Raw genomic sequence first — 15951 nt, forward strand, 5'->3', positions numbered from 1 at the left:
CTTTTAGAAATGTTTATCCATGTGTTGCATCAAAAACGTCATATTCCTTTCCAAATTGTTTACCAAACATCGTTTATTGTTGTAAATTTTCCGAAATTTGTCCGCCAGTTATAAAAATATAAGAATCACAAATCGGATACGGTTCAACTATGTAATAATTCCGCATTCTTACAATTATAAGTTCAGACGTACGAATGACACAATTGACAGAAATTAATGATCACAAAAGTGAAAAAAAGCGTTCTTCACGAATTAACAGACAATGGCTTAATACCCTTTGTGTACTGTATATCTTATAATGCAAATGCATTATTTTATTTTTTTGTGTTAATTTTAAATTTCTAAAAAGTAAAAACTTTATATATCTTTTCCTAATTAGAAGCATTCAAATGTTCATACAGCTATGTTATTGAAATTGTTTTGTGAGTTACACCATTAAAATTTAGAAATGTTAGTGTCACTGTTGGTAATAAATGTTGTAATTATGAGATAAAATATGTTCAATATGAATCTTGATTCTTATCAAGACAATTCATTGTTTTAACTGCTGAATAGATAATTATCAAAGGTACCAGGATTATAATTTAGTACACAAGAATATGAAAAGGAAACAGAAGATCAAATATGAATATATAAACTCTGCAATGATATGGAATGTACACATAAGACATGTACAATGAGACTAAATACATGATTTCTTTAAAAAAAAAAGGGCAAGGTATTATGATCCGATTATAACCGATAGTCGGTTGGTTGCTGTCAACCGATTGTAATAGATAATCAGTTGGTAATTTCAACCGATTATCCAACACTAATATCTACTTCAGATAGTGAAATTCTATTTCAAGTGTTTTGTTATCAACACAGTCTAGGGCCACCAATTTATCAGATTACACCCAACAAAATTACTTCTCTTGAAAGACATACTTTTTTTTTTTAGGCTAGGATTGCATTTTTACAAGGAGAAAGAAAAGGGCAAGAAAATTTAAAACAAGATCTTGTCAGAAGAATAAAAATGTTGGAATATGCCCTGAAACAGGAAAGGTAAGTTGATAATCTACATTGTTGTTAAAAACAGAGAGATGTGATAATGGTCAAAATAAAAACAAATAGAATTGTGTCATGATATTGGCTCAGCCTCAGAATATCATTTTACAATATAGGTGTATTGAGATAACGATCTAATAATATGAGTTTTAAACAGAATCAAATACATCAATCTTAAGTGGGAGAACAGCCAAAATGTTAATTTTTGGTAGTCAAGATTTAATTGATCAAGAACACATGCAAATGACATGTAAACATAAATCAGTCCATCTCAAAGTTTAGGGACATTGGGCTCCGGTAAATTGTCATCCTGACTTTTAAAGATGTCTTTCAAATACACTGTTTTCTCTGCGAACATTCTTATATCCTCCTGGTAAACAGGTAATTAAGAAACACATGGTACCATCTTGTTTCTTGAAATTATAGCATAACACCCATAACACAATCTGTAAAAAAAACCCATTTCAGATAGAATCACATTCTTGCAATATAGCATCACATAACCATGGTGCTGAAAGGCCATGGGGAAAACACTGAAATATTCATCAATCCATAGTATAACAATATGATTCAAACATGGTGACAAGATGAATCATTGTGTCGAGAAACTATCTTTTTTGTTATGAAAAGTAAGACTTAGCATTCGTACATTAAACTGGCATAGTCAATTACATGTATATTAGGGCTCAAGACTTTAATCCCCTTCCGTAGCGGAGAGGACATTAATTTTACCCTTGTTCATCCGTATGTACATACAAACATACTTCTGTAAGTCTTAAAATTAGTTTCTGTTCTCTAATATAAAAAAGAAGATGTGTTTGAGATAATTGCCACACTATTTAAACCAGGATTCTACATTAAAGAATTAGTTCATTTTATAACCAGTTGCATTAATATAAAAAAGAAGATGTGGTATGATTGCCAATGAGACAACTATCCACGTACGACCAAAGTGACACACATTAATAACTATAGGTCACCATACGGCCTTCAACAATGAGCAAAGCCTATACCGCATAGTCCGCTACAAAAGGCCCTGACAAGACAAGTGTGTAACTTTAGTTTGCCTTTACCAAATGTTATGAAACGTATACACAATGCTGAATACCAAAAAAACACGGGTCAAGTTTGAAATTTGGTTGTGTAATTTAAACATTTCTAGAGTTGCCCCTTTACAAAAATTGCTGAATTCCATTCGCTTTCTAAGTTAGCCTCAACTGAATGTCATGAAACTTATATTCAATGCTTGGCCTCAACTGAATATCATGAAACTTATATACAATGCTTATTGCTACAAAATACAGATCAAGTTTGAATTTTGGGGTGTCACTTTAACTGTTCTAGAGTTATTAGATATAGAAAGATGTGGTGTGAGTGCCAATGAGACAACTCTCCATCCAAATAACAATTTAAAAAGTAAACCATTATAGGTTAAAGAACGGCCTTCAACACGGAGCCTTGGCTCACACCGAAAAACAAGCTATAAAGGGCCCCAAAATTACTAGTGTAAAACCATTCAAACGGGAAAACCAACGGTCTAATCTATATAAACAAAAGGAGAAACGAGAAACAGGTTTATATATTACATAAACAAACGACAACTACTGTACATCAGATTCCTGACTTAGGAGAGGTGCAAACATTTGCAGCGGGATTTAACGTTTTAATGGATCTTATGCCCCTTTACAAATGGAAAAAATTCTGAATTTCATTTCCTTTCTCTTAAGTGTGCAGCTGTCTCAACCAAATTTTATGACACTTATACACAATACTTTTTATCCCATAACCCAGATCAAGTTCAAATGTTGGTGGTGTCCTTTTTACCGTTCTTCAGTTATGTCCCATTATAACTGTATATGATATGTAAGCTGGTGCATCATCAGTGCCCATTCCCCATTTATTTTGTGAAATTTTTTTTCAACATTTTTTATGAATTAACATCAGGCAAATACACACTTCAAAAGGAAAAATGCATGTATAACTGGATACTTATATTGATAATTCTGTCTGCATTTGAAATGGTGATTGCTGAATCAATTCATAACAAGCTGGTGACTAAATAAGAAAAATACTCATCTTTAGAATCATTCAGTCAAGTTCTGAATATTTTTTTCCAAAAATGAAAATGTTAAAAGCATTGAATTTATTATTTTTTTGGGATTCTCTAGGATAATTAATTTTATAATTTCAGGTCAAAATACCACAAGTTAAAATATGGAACAGAAATCAATCAGGATGACTTGAAGCCTCCTGCATTAGAAAAGAAAGATGGTAAATATTATCATGATAATACATTAATTCAGTTTAGCAAGTTACATGAATATAATAAAAATAGTAAGAATAAAATATTGCATTTAGAAATATATTATTATCTTTATAAATAGCAAGATTTACAAAAGTATAATCAGTGGTCTAATGAGTGTCTAAACAATAAATAGCCTCTCTTCTTTTTAGAAATGTTTCTTTCTCTGAGAATTTATAATGGTTCTTGTAACTATCTGAAAAAATATACTTATACAACGAAGAGCAATCTTTTATGCAAGAAAGGATAAGTTTGGTACAGGAAATATATAAAAAAAAAGCTAAGATATTCAGTCCTTGAAATTTTTTCTCAAAAAGAGTCTTATATGACATGTATGAAGTCACATTGCAAATAATTTCAAATTTAATGCAGTTTCAGCATATTATAGTCTCAAGTATTGAAGCCTAATATAAACTCATGTAATTTCTTTCTTTGTTTGTTTTTGTGTATTAGACGAACCTGAGCAAAACGAGATAACAACATCAAACAGTAATGTATCATGGCGACAAGGAAGACATTTACTCAGGCAGTAAGTTCATGTGTTATTATTTTTAAAAAAGTCGGGAAGATTATTTTTCGTAATTATGTGAAAATAAGATAATTTGAAATATTGATTTTGAAAAAGGGTGATGACTTTACCATTTGAATAATTGGAAAATTTGCCTTGACACTATTATACACAAATTAAATAATACTTATTTACATTTTTAGTTCCAGAGCAATGCCCTTAATTATTTCAAAGAGAATTAAATGTAGTATTTTTGGCTAAAAGTATTGAGTTGATCAAAGTTCACATATGCATTATTTTTGTAGTAGTCTGAAACAAACAATGTTTTTCAGTGTAAGCCAAGGCTCTGTGCTGAAGGCCGTACATTAACCTATAATGTTTTTATTTTATACGACCGCAAATTTTGAAAAATTTTTCGTCGTATATTGCTATCACTTTGGCGTCGTCGTCTGCGTTGTCGTCGTCGTCGTCCGAATACTTTTAGTTTTCGCACTCTAACTTTAGTAAAAGTGAATAGAAATCTATGAAATTTTAACACAAGGTTTATGACCATAAAAGGAAGGCTGGTATTGATTTTGGGAGTTTTGGTCCCAACATTTTAGGAATTAGGGGCCAAAAAGGGCCCAAATAAGCATTTTCTTGGTTTTCGCACTATAACTTTAGTTTAAGTGAATAAAAATCTATGAAATTTTGACACAAGGTTTATGACCACAAAAGAAAGGTTGGGATTGATTTTGGGAGTTTTGGTTTCAACAGTTTAGGAATTAGGGGCCAAAAAAGGGCCCAAATAAGCATTATTCTTGGTTTTCGCACAATAACTTTAGTTAAAGAAAATAGAAATCAATGAAATTTAAACACAATGTTTATGACCACAAAAGGAAGGTTGGTATTGATTTTGGGAGTTTCGGTCCCAATAGTTTAGGAATTAGGGGCCAAAAAGGGATCCAAAATTAAACTTTGTTTGATTTCATCAAAATTGAATAATTGGGGTTCTTTAATATGCAGAATCTAACTGTGTATGTAGATTCTTAATTTTTGGTCCCGTTTTCAAATTGGTCTACATTAAGGTCCAAAGGGTCCAAAATTAAACTTAGTTTGATTTTAACAAAAATTGAAACCCTGGGGTTCTTTGATATGCTGAATCTAAAAATGTACTTAGATTTTTGATTATTGGCCCAGTTTTCAAGTTGGCCCAAATCGAGGTCCAAAATTAAACATTGTTTGATTTCATCAAAAATTGAATAATTGGGGTTCTTTGATATGCCAAATCTAACTGTGTATGTAGATTCTTAATTTTTGGTCCAGTTTTAAAATTGGTCTAAATTAAAGTGCAAAGGGTCCAAAATTAAACTAAGTTTGATTTTAACAAAAATTAAATTCTTGGGCCTTTTTGATATGCTGAATCTAAACATGTACTTAGATTTTTGATTATGGGCCCAGTTTTCAAGTTGGTCCAAATCAGGATCTAAAATTATTATATTAAGTATTGTGCAATAGCAAGTATTATCAATTGCACAGTATTGTGCAAAGGCAAGAAATATCTAATTTCACAATATTGTGAAATAGCAAATTTTTTTTTAATTAAGAGTTATCTTTCTTTGTCCAGTATAGTAAGCAAGAAATATCTGCAAGATTTTTTTTTAATTGGAGTTATCTTTCTTTGTCCAGAATCAACTTAAATCTTTGTTATATACAATATACAATGTATATTCACTTTTTACTACCAACTGATAAATTTAAATAATCTTTACCATTCAGTGATAACAAGCAGTTTTTTTACATCTTAATATTTTATGATGTATTTAAATGAGTGACAAGTAATTGTTGCAAACTCCATAAGAATATTTTAATTGAAATTAGTTTTGGAATAAGGGAAAGGGGGATGTGATTAAAAAATTGGGTTCAATTTTTCTCATTTGAAATTTCATAAATAAAAAGAAAATTTCTTCAAACATTTTTTTGAGAGGATTAATATTCAACAGCATAGTGAATTGCTCTAAGAGAAAACAAAAATTTTAAGTTCATTTGAATACATTCATTCTGTGTCAGAAACCTATGCTGTGTCAACTATTTAATCACAATCCAAATTTAGAGCTGAATCCAGCTTGAATGTTGTGTCCATACTTGCCCCAACCATTCAGGGTTCAACCTCTGCGGTCGTATAAAGCTACGCCCTGCGGAGCATCTGGTTTTATATTGTTATTTGGATGGAGAGTTGTCTCATTGGCACTCACACCACATCTTCCTATATCAAAATAAAGAGTGAATAAACACAATTACAAAATTCACTGTGGTCCCTAACTGGCTTACTTTGAAATCTTCATCGGATAGATATAAAACATTGAAAAAATCAAGCAATGTCTGTTCACTATAGATCCAAAAAAATGTTGGACTTGAAATATGGTCAAGCTATAAAAACTTTTAATCTCTTAATAGTTATAACCTTCATCAATGACCAGCTTTTTGCCATGAATTTGAAACTAAATTCACCAAATCATATTTTTTTTAAATGACAGAAAATGTTGATATTAAGGATTTATAATGTGCATTCTTGGTGTTTGCAGATATTTACAAGAAATAGGATACACAGATACAATCATTGATGTGAGATCAGCTCGAGTAAGATCATTACTGGGACTACAGGCTCATAATATAGAGAATGAAGCAGAAGGAGCACAGCCAGCACTGGTGAATGGAGAATTATCACCAGCCAAAAGAATTAATGACCAAGGAAAAGCAAGGTTAGTGTTTGAAGATATAGAAACAAAATGTGTGAAACACTTTATAAGCATTCAAACATCTATTGCTTGAAGTTATAACTTTCCTGTTGCATGTATTCACCAGTCCTACAAATGGCAAATGTTCACCTTATTTATGCATTTCACCTGTCCAGGTGTTTGACTCTTTGTATTCTTACAGTAAAAATGTTCAAAGAAGACAATATAACTTTAATTTCAACCACTTGGTTGATTGCAAATGTTTGTTTAAGACACATTCTGTGTAGCATGGTCATCTGAGTCTTGAATTCATTTATTATGGATGCTGCTATTATTTCCTGAAAAAGGTTTAACTTCTAAACTCCAGGTTTATCTGATTGTTATACAAAATATTTCGGGAATACTGGAACAGTAAGAATAATGCTTACCTTTCTAGGCTACATTTGGTTATAATTTGCTAATCATATATTTGTGCACCTTAACCTTTCGAAACAGAATGATTTGTTTGATTCATTTGCTCCAAAAAATGAAGTTTCATGCAGAGTCCCTCCTCTCATATAAATTTGGACATGGGTTTATTCTTCTTCAGAATAAATTGATTGATGTTTAACAGCATAATTGATCTATTTTTATGGCTGTCAATTTTCATTGGCAGAGGAAGCCAGAGTGTACAGAGAGAATCATGACCTTCGTTATAAAAACTGATTATCCTACTTGTAGTCAATCTGTGTGTTGACAGGCTAGTGATACAGTAGTTCGGCTTAAGGATAAGAGATTTGACTTTGATTATGTTTTCTAATTGATATCCTTCTTACACCATGTTAAAACAATGATTGCACCTGATTATCTGCTGCTTGCAATCTGTAAAGTGATATTGATATCACATGCTTGTTTAATTTTATGAAACTGAACTACATATCAAAATGTCAATAATGATCATATGAGCATTTTTAAACGTTACTTTCTTATATAACCATATTCTGCACTTTACTCATATCTTTGAATGTACTATAAGCATTGCAATTAAAGAACTTTGTAGAATTTCAATAAAATATATTGAAATTGTAAATAATGAACCATATCTCTTCTAAGTACTGTAAACATGATAAATAAACATGTACATTGTATACAACATATCTGCATAAATTCTCTTTCCTTTCTTCCATATCTGCATGTTGGAATGATTTCTTCTTGTGCTTTCTTAGGCCTGCTGGTAAGAAAGTGCCTGCTTCATTAGTGGATGATATTTTTATGGAAAGTGAAAAGTCTGTTCTTGCTACCCTTGATTTCCTTGATAATGAAGGCATTGATGATGACGACGACGATGATGACGATGATGATGATGACAAGTAAGTTTTGATTGAGATTTTTTGCATAATGAGGATTTTTCAAGATAACAGTTTCACTACAAATACTGTCATGGATGGGTCAATACATTTTTATTTTGAAACTTCTAGATTTAATGCAACTGGTTATAAAATGAAATAATTCTTTAAGGTAGAATCCTGGTTTAAATAGTGTAGCAATTATCTCAAACTCTCAAGTAGAGATATATTTTATTTTAACTATTTTACTTGAACTGTTAAATTTTCTTATAATTTAGACATTCGTCCAAAACTATGTGTTATCTACTAGTATTTTTCAAAATTTTGAACTTTAATATGTCAATGCATCATAAGCCTATCTGGCTGGCTGTAATGTAATATTGTATTGATATGTATCTACTGTATATATACAGGTTGCACTAAAATAAATAAATCATTCATTCATATATTTTAAAAGAGTTGTCAAATATTTAACAGACGATTAGCTATGCAATATTCTAGTAGGAATGTCTAGCCATTCAGAATTAAACATAGTCCTTTTGATTTATAATATAATATAGTAAATGAAGAACACTGTCAGACTGAAATGGGACAAATAATCAAATATTTTTTAAAATAATAAAGGTATAAATTTTAAAATTTAGATTGTAGTGCCAATTGCTTGTGATGAATATGAAATGGAAATTTCCAACATTTAGTTATATTTCAATGCATAAATCAAATTTGTGTATCTGTTCTATAAGTCAAGTTTTAATATTATATTATTGCACAGTGATGAAGAAGATATTATGGCAGCAGACGAGAAAAGAGAAGTAAGAAGAATTGTCAAAAGGCCTGGTCCTGGTGTAAGTTTTATTTATTGTACAGTCAACTGACAAGTGCAATTTAGCTAGAAATCTGATAAAAAAAATCTTTTGTGACCTGCTGGTAATAAAAAAATTAATAGAGAATAGTCTATATTCCCACCTTCAACTCACAGACTATTGTGCATCTGTCCTGTCTTGTAAGTATAGACTTCTCACATACATGTAAACAATTATTTTATGAAATTCAGCAATATAGCAATATAGTGGACAATAAAAGAAACAAACTATTTTTAATTTGCATTTTTATTTTTTTTTAATTGTAATGAAATTAACATCACAGATTTATATTAGAAATATCTGGGATGTGATTGAAAATCAGTGGTGATCAATTATGTCTACAAGAGTTATGTCCCTTTTAAAAGTAAATTATATTGATTATTGCATAGTAAGCACTCTTTTGCCAATGATTTTTGTTATTAAGGTGGTTCTTAATTTTACAGGGAGATAACTCTGTAAAGTCAGCTAAATGTTTTAGTTACATTGTGTTGTAAAGGGTGCAATCAACAGTTTTTTTCTATGACGTCATATTTTGAGGAACCATGCATAAGAGACCCTTAGTGGTGGACTGATTAATAAAGATACTTGTATGAAACTAGATATCACTGGAATCAGAATGTTCTCTAGTTTATAATGAAATAAAAATAAAGTGTACTTTTAATAGTATAAAAAAGTTTTATCCAGAGAAACTGGGAAAAACATTGCCTAATTTAAGCTTAAAAAACCTGAAATCAGGTCATGTGCACACACCTGAAGACATGATACGTGCATATTTTTCATAATCAAAATTGTATGAATTTCATAGATTTTTACCTGGTCTTTCAAAAAATTCATGCTTCAGGCTACGTTCGCCTGCTCTAAAAAGAGCTACAGTGGCTGCAAATAAGTTTTCACTTTTCACTGCCAAAAAAACAGACTGTTTACATTGTTGTCTCCCCTCAAAACATGTATATTTAATCTAATTTTTTAAATTATTTTAATCATTCAACCTGCTTTAATTGAAGTTAATTAACATATTTTTACAACCAAATACAAAAAACATGATCATTTTTGTCGAGCCTTCGACTTTAGTCGAAAAAGCGAGACTAAGCGATCCTACATTCCGTCGTCGTCGGCAGCGTCAACAAATATTCACTCTGTGGTTAAAGTTTTTGAAATTTTAATAACTTTCTTAAACTATACTGGATTTCTACCAAACTTTGACAGAAGCTTGTTTATGATCATAAGATAGTATCCAGAAGTAAATTTTGTAAAAATAAAATTCCATTTTTTCCGTATTTTACTATAAATGGACTTAGTTTTTTCTGCGGGGAAACATTACATTCACTCTGTGGTTAAAGTTTTTAGAATTTTAATAACTTTCTTAAACTATCCTGGGTTTTTACCAAACTTGGACAGAAGCTTGTTTATGATCATAAGATAGTATCCAGAAGTAAATTTTGTAAATATTAATCCATATTTTCCATATTTAACTTTTAAATGGACTTAGTTTTTCTGCAGGGAACCATTACATTCACTCTGTGGTTAAAGTTTTTAAAATTTAAATAACTTTCTTAAACTATCCTGGGTTTGTACCAAACTTGGACATAACCTTATTTATGAATCATAAGATTGTATCCAGAAGTATAGTTTGTAAAAAGATTACTCCGCTTTTCTGTAATTTACTTTTAAATGGACTTAGATTTTCTTACAATCATAAAATAGTAACAAGAGGAATATTTTTATTGATTTTTTTCCTCATTGTTGTTGAGCCTGCGATTTACAGCAAAAATAGGCGAGACACTGGGTTCTGCGGAACCCTTACAAATTTTTCATCAATTATGTTGATAAAAAGGACTTCCCTCCATGTCTATTTTTAGTCGGGGAAAAACCCCTAGTTTTCTATACGAAACTGTTTTATAGCACCCAAATGGAATATTAAGCTTCTCAAAGATCAAAATTCCTGGTTGTCAAATTGCTATATAACCAGTGTAATTTTTCTGACAAAACAGTTGGTTCAAAATTTTGTGATTTTTTATATTTTTAACCGGATTTTTGTGACAAAAATGTCGATTATTAAATTGGGGATGCTCGGCGGGCGGGCGGCAGGGCGGGCAGGGCAGGCAGTCGGGCGGACGGCAATCAAATGTTGTCCGTGCATTAACTTAAGAACCGTTCAACCAAAGCTTTTTAAATTTTAATATGTTGTTACTGACAACTAAATGAAGGTCAAGTTCAATAATGGTCATTTTGACTTTTACCGTTCAGGAGTTATGGTTCTTGAAAGATTGAAAAATGGTGTTTCCAGTTGTGTCCGTGCATTTACCCATGAACAGTTCTACCGAAGCTTCCCAAATTTTAATATGTTGTTACTGGTGACAAAATGGAGGTCAAGTTTAATAATGACGATTTTGACTTTTACCGTTCAGGAGTTATGGTTCTTTAAAGATTGAAAAATGGCATTTCCAGTCGTGTCCGTGCATTTACGCATGAACTGTTCTACCAAAGCTTCCCAAATTTTAATATGTTGTTACTGGTGACAAAATGGAGGTCAAGTTCAATTCAATAATGACGATTTTGACTTTTACCGTTCAGGAGTTATGGTTCTTGAAAGATTGAAAAATGGTGTTTCCAGTCGTGTCCATGCATTTTCTCATGAACCATTCAACCAAAGCTTTTCAAATTTTAATATGTTGTTACTGATGACAAAATAGAGGTCAAGTTCAATAATGACGATTTTGACTTTTACCGTTCAGGAGTAATGGTTCTTGAAAGATCGTAAAATGGTGTTTCCATTCACGTTATTGCATTTACTCACAAACCATTCAATCTAAGCTTTTCAAATTTTAATATGTTGATACTGATGACAAAATAGAGGTCAAATTTGATATTGACAATTTTCACTTTCACCAATCATCAGTAATGGTTCTTGTAATATTGCCAGGACACAAATAAATGCTAATAAATCCGGTTTGCTGTCGTTGTGACAGCCTCTTGTTGTTAAAGTGTCAAAGTAAATACTTTGACATAATCTTATGAAAATTAAAAGAGCCAAATTAATTTTGTTGGGTACCACCTTAATATGGAATTTATATCAAAGGTGTTTACCTGTTATACCTTGGACTTAGGCTTGGGAGTTTTCCCCCTAGAAATAATTTCTATTTGAAAATAACATAGTAAGCAATCTGTTGTCAACCTTTATTATAGCCTTTTGTTATGAATTATTGGTCTGCAAGCTATTTCACTGATAATTTAATCAGAAGCTCTTCACATAGTTTAACATATTTATGCCCTCGCTGTAGCAAAGAAGGATTAAAGTTTTACCCTTGTCTGTTTGTACGTCAATACATATATCCACCTGTCCCAAAATTGGTTTCTGTTCTCAAATTTAAGTTTGCATCAACCAAATGTTATGAAACTTATACACAATGCTTATTACCGCAAAACACAGGTCAAGTTTGAATTTTGGTGGTATGACTATGAAGATAGAAATTCATTTTGGCAAAAAAAAATTGAGATTCATTTTTGAATGATCTTTGACTTGACTTAGGTTGATGGGCTTATTGACAAATTCATTTTCTCAAATCTATATTGAGATAAGAATTTGATTGTTTCTATGACATAGGTTGATGGGATTATTGAGATAATAATTTGATTGTTTCTTTTACATAGATTGATGGGATTATTGAGATAATATATTGATTGTTTCTTTTACATAGATTGATGGGATTATTGAGATAATATATTGATTGTTTCTATGACATAGGTTGATGGTATGATTGAGATAAGAATTTGATTGTTTCTATGACATAGGTTGATGGGATTATTGAGATAATATATTGATTGTTTCTATGACATACATCTAGGTTGATGGTATGATTGAGATAAGAATTTGATTGTTTCTATGACATAGGTTGATGTTATGATTGAGATAAGAGTTTGATTGTTTCTATGACATAGGTTGCTGGTATGATTGAGATAAGAATTTGATTGTTTCTTTCACATAGGTTGATGGTATTATTGCTGGTGATGAAGAAACAGAAGAAGCTCTTAGAGAATTTGATTTCCTTGTTGCTGAAAATGAAGACGGCGCTGGAGAGACACGTAGTCATGGTGATGGACCAGAATGGGGTAGGTTTCTTTACTGAATTCTAATTTGTTCTTTCTTTTTGTGATAGAATAGTTTGTTGTATTCAGATACTGTGGAAACTGAGAAAAACATTGTCTTAAAAGTTCTAGTGGTTAAAACTTTTCATTTGATATCTTTATACATTATCAATTTTAAATTTAAAGCTGACTACTTCTTTAATATACCCAATTTTGTGTTTTTAAACTTTTCATGTCCTTTATAATTGAAAAAAAAACCTGTAACATAATATTAAAGTGTTTGAAGTAGGATGTACTTATTACATGAATGGGACTCTGGCTGGTATGTTGGAATGGCAAGAATGAAATGAATTTGCATTGACTTTGTGATGTTCAAAATGAAAGAAAACTTCAACAATTTGCAAATGTTGAAATAATTATGAAATGTGCTTGAAAATATCTTTGTCCCACATTGAAATTTGAATGCCAATATTTTATTCATATCATCATTGAGGTAAAATTTATTATAAAAAGACAAACTTGGTTGCATTCTATTGTTAGTTTTTCTCAGCTTCTGAATTTGTTGATTTCTAATTTCCTGTTTGATTTTGTGATTAATCTTATCATTTTCCTTCATTATTCAGTAAACATCAAAAAGTATAATTCATTTTAAATAAATGATTGGCTCTTTTGGAAGAAAAAAATTATTTAAAGTAACACAGAAAATTTAGGAAAATGATAGTCTTTGTTTGAAGTGAAAAAAGACAACGGCATAAGAGGAAATTAATGGTAAGAACATTAAACAGGACATTGTGTAGAGGGAGATGCAATTTAATTAATTATCACCAATTTAAGTGGTTTATGCACTTTCTGCATATCCAACACAGTAAAGTGATATTTAATATGTGTATTAAACAGAGAAGAAAGATGATGAATGGAAGGTTGATCCTCAAAAACTATCTAAATTTAAAGAACAGTGTGAAAAAGAAAGAAAAGGCAAAAAATCAAGTAAGTTCAACAGTCAATTGGTAAGCTCCTGTCTCATTCATGGATCAGATTTTATGGTAAAATGTTTTTCTGTTTTTAGAAAACGTGTGAAAATGTTTGAAGCTTTTGCTTGTTATAAAATTCTGTTTCCCGCTTTAGAACTGATAGCACACTGTATCACTACAAATGACTGTTGTTGCATGAATGATCCCAAAAATCCTTGCATGGTTATAGTATGTTGTACTATATATATACTACATTTAGCTGTCAAAATAAAATTGAGGCAATATTTTTTTTTTTTGTAATTTACTTTTTTAAGAAATATTTTTGATTTTCGAGAAGACAGTAGGCTGTTTATTTATTTGCATAATTTGAATATGTATATGTTTAGTAGGCATGGAGTTTTTGAATCTGTCTGAATATTTTGATTTTTTTAATGAAAAAAAAAAGATGATCCTGTATCGAAACATATTTGATATGAGGTTAATATAAATCTGACATTGTTGTGTAAAACATAATTCCATTTAGATTGTTATTCCAAGTTTTATTTAAAAGTTGATTTTCAATAAACTTCATACACATCAGCTCTTATGAGCCTTTGGAATAAACTGTCCATTGTGTCTTTGTTAACATTAGAATTCATAGAATTCATATTATCTTTTTGGCAACATCTATAATGTAATACATTTCCCTAGTTTATTATAAAATTCCTTCATGACAACATCATTAAAACATTGAGCGCTATGTAAAATTATTATTTGGTTTTGCATGCAAATGCTGCTTTGATAAGAAAAGTTATACTGATGGCATGTATATATTCATACAAAAATATCAGTTTGAATATCTGTTGGTGGACAAAGGTAGATAACTTAAAATTCACTAGTTTTAAAATCCTCACATCAAAGGTCTATTTTGGTGACTTTTCAAGCTGTATGCAGCTTTAAACTTATTTCTTTACATTTCAGTAGTTTTAAACTGTTAGATCTTCTTGTTACTATGCATATAGGTAATTTATTTAGGTGATCAATTGTCAAAAAATACTGGTAAATATCTCAAAATTTATATTGCAGTTTATCTACAAGTCTAAGTTTAAGAGTCTTCTATTATTTCTGATATAATTTTATGAATATAAATTTATAAGGATATTTCTTGTCCTTTTTACAGTAAAACCCTTCATTATACTCAGTGCATACAGATTATATTTGTAAATGTATCAAGCAAAGTTTTTTTTAAACAAGGTCCACATTTTTATTTCCAGGCAATATATTTTTATGACATTTATAAAAACTTAACAAAACTAGGTTTGATAATACCCATAGGATGAATACGATTTTAACTGAATTCATATCAAAGGTCACAGCCACAATAAGTTCCCAGATTTTGGTTTCAAAATGATATGTATTGAATCAATGCCAAACCTTCACCAAACTTAGCGTTGGAATGTCCCTTAAAAAGGATAAGACCCTTACTGATTTTGGCCTTGCCTGTCACAAAAGTCATGGAAGGTGAGACATAGGTGTTCCAGCTTAAGTTAGTTTGATAGGAACTACTTGTGATAGATTAATGTTAGTTGCATCACTATCAGTACATATCAGTGTGACGACTTTTTCAACTCCTGGGTCCAGCAACTTTGAATTAAATAGTAGTTTTCAATGTTAAGACTTCTGTTCTTTGTCAGTTTGATATGAACTTATTTGTGATACATCAATGATGTTTTCTTAAAGATGACATAACTATCAGTACACATAAGCTTGGTGACTATTTTGAGGCCCTGCATCTGTAGGTCATGGTCAAATGACTTTCAATTAATTATCAATTTCAATCTTCAGTTTTCTGCTCGAGTAAGTTTGATAAGAACTTTTTATTATAGAACCTGATATTTTCTATATAGTCACTACATCTCAGTACTTATGATAAGGCCGAAATTCAGGGAAAGGCTATATTTCATGACCATATCTTCTGAGCCATAAATCCTATGACCTATCTTAACCAAACATGCTTATATTGATAAGCAGATGAGCAAATTGTTTTGCAACATAAATGCACCTTGCTAACAACTATCCATAGTTTTTTTGCTACATTGTTATTCCTGATTTGCATGAGGCATTCAGGTCCAGGTTTATATAGATTCTGAGAA

General features: G+C 30.7%; 1 protein-coding gene across 4 annotated transcripts in view; it reads left to right on the forward strand.

Annotated features, from left to right (window-relative positions):
- LOC134711688 (striatin-3-like) overlaps window positions 1-15951 on the forward strand; it is a 30844-nt gene that overhangs the window by 1898 nt on the left and 12995 nt on the right. For 2 of the 4 annotated variants that reach the window (XM_063572459.1, XM_063572460.1), the window contains exons 2-9: window positions 941-1044; window positions 3239-3318; window positions 3803-3878; window positions 6422-6598; window positions 7780-7923; window positions 8672-8744; window positions 12749-12872; window positions 13746-13835. In XM_063572459.1, coding sequence (XP_063428529.1) covers window positions 941-1044; window positions 3239-3318; window positions 3803-3878; window positions 6422-6598; window positions 7780-7923; window positions 8672-8744; window positions 12749-12872; window positions 13746-13835 — 868 coding nt within the window. The remainder of the gene's footprint in view (window positions 1-940; window positions 1045-3238; window positions 3319-3802; window positions 3879-6421; window positions 6599-7779; window positions 7924-8671; window positions 8745-12748; window positions 12873-13745; window positions 13836-15951) is intronic. The other 2 variants (XM_063572462.1, XM_063572461.1) reach the window with 2 other exon arrangements.

Source organism: Mytilus trossulus, chromosome 3, assembly GCF_036588685.1.
Source record: "Mytilus trossulus isolate FHL-02 chromosome 3, PNRI_Mtr1.1.1.hap1, whole genome shotgun sequence".
Lineage (NCBI taxonomy): Eukaryota > Metazoa > Mollusca > Bivalvia > Mytilida > Mytilidae > Mytilus > Mytilus trossulus.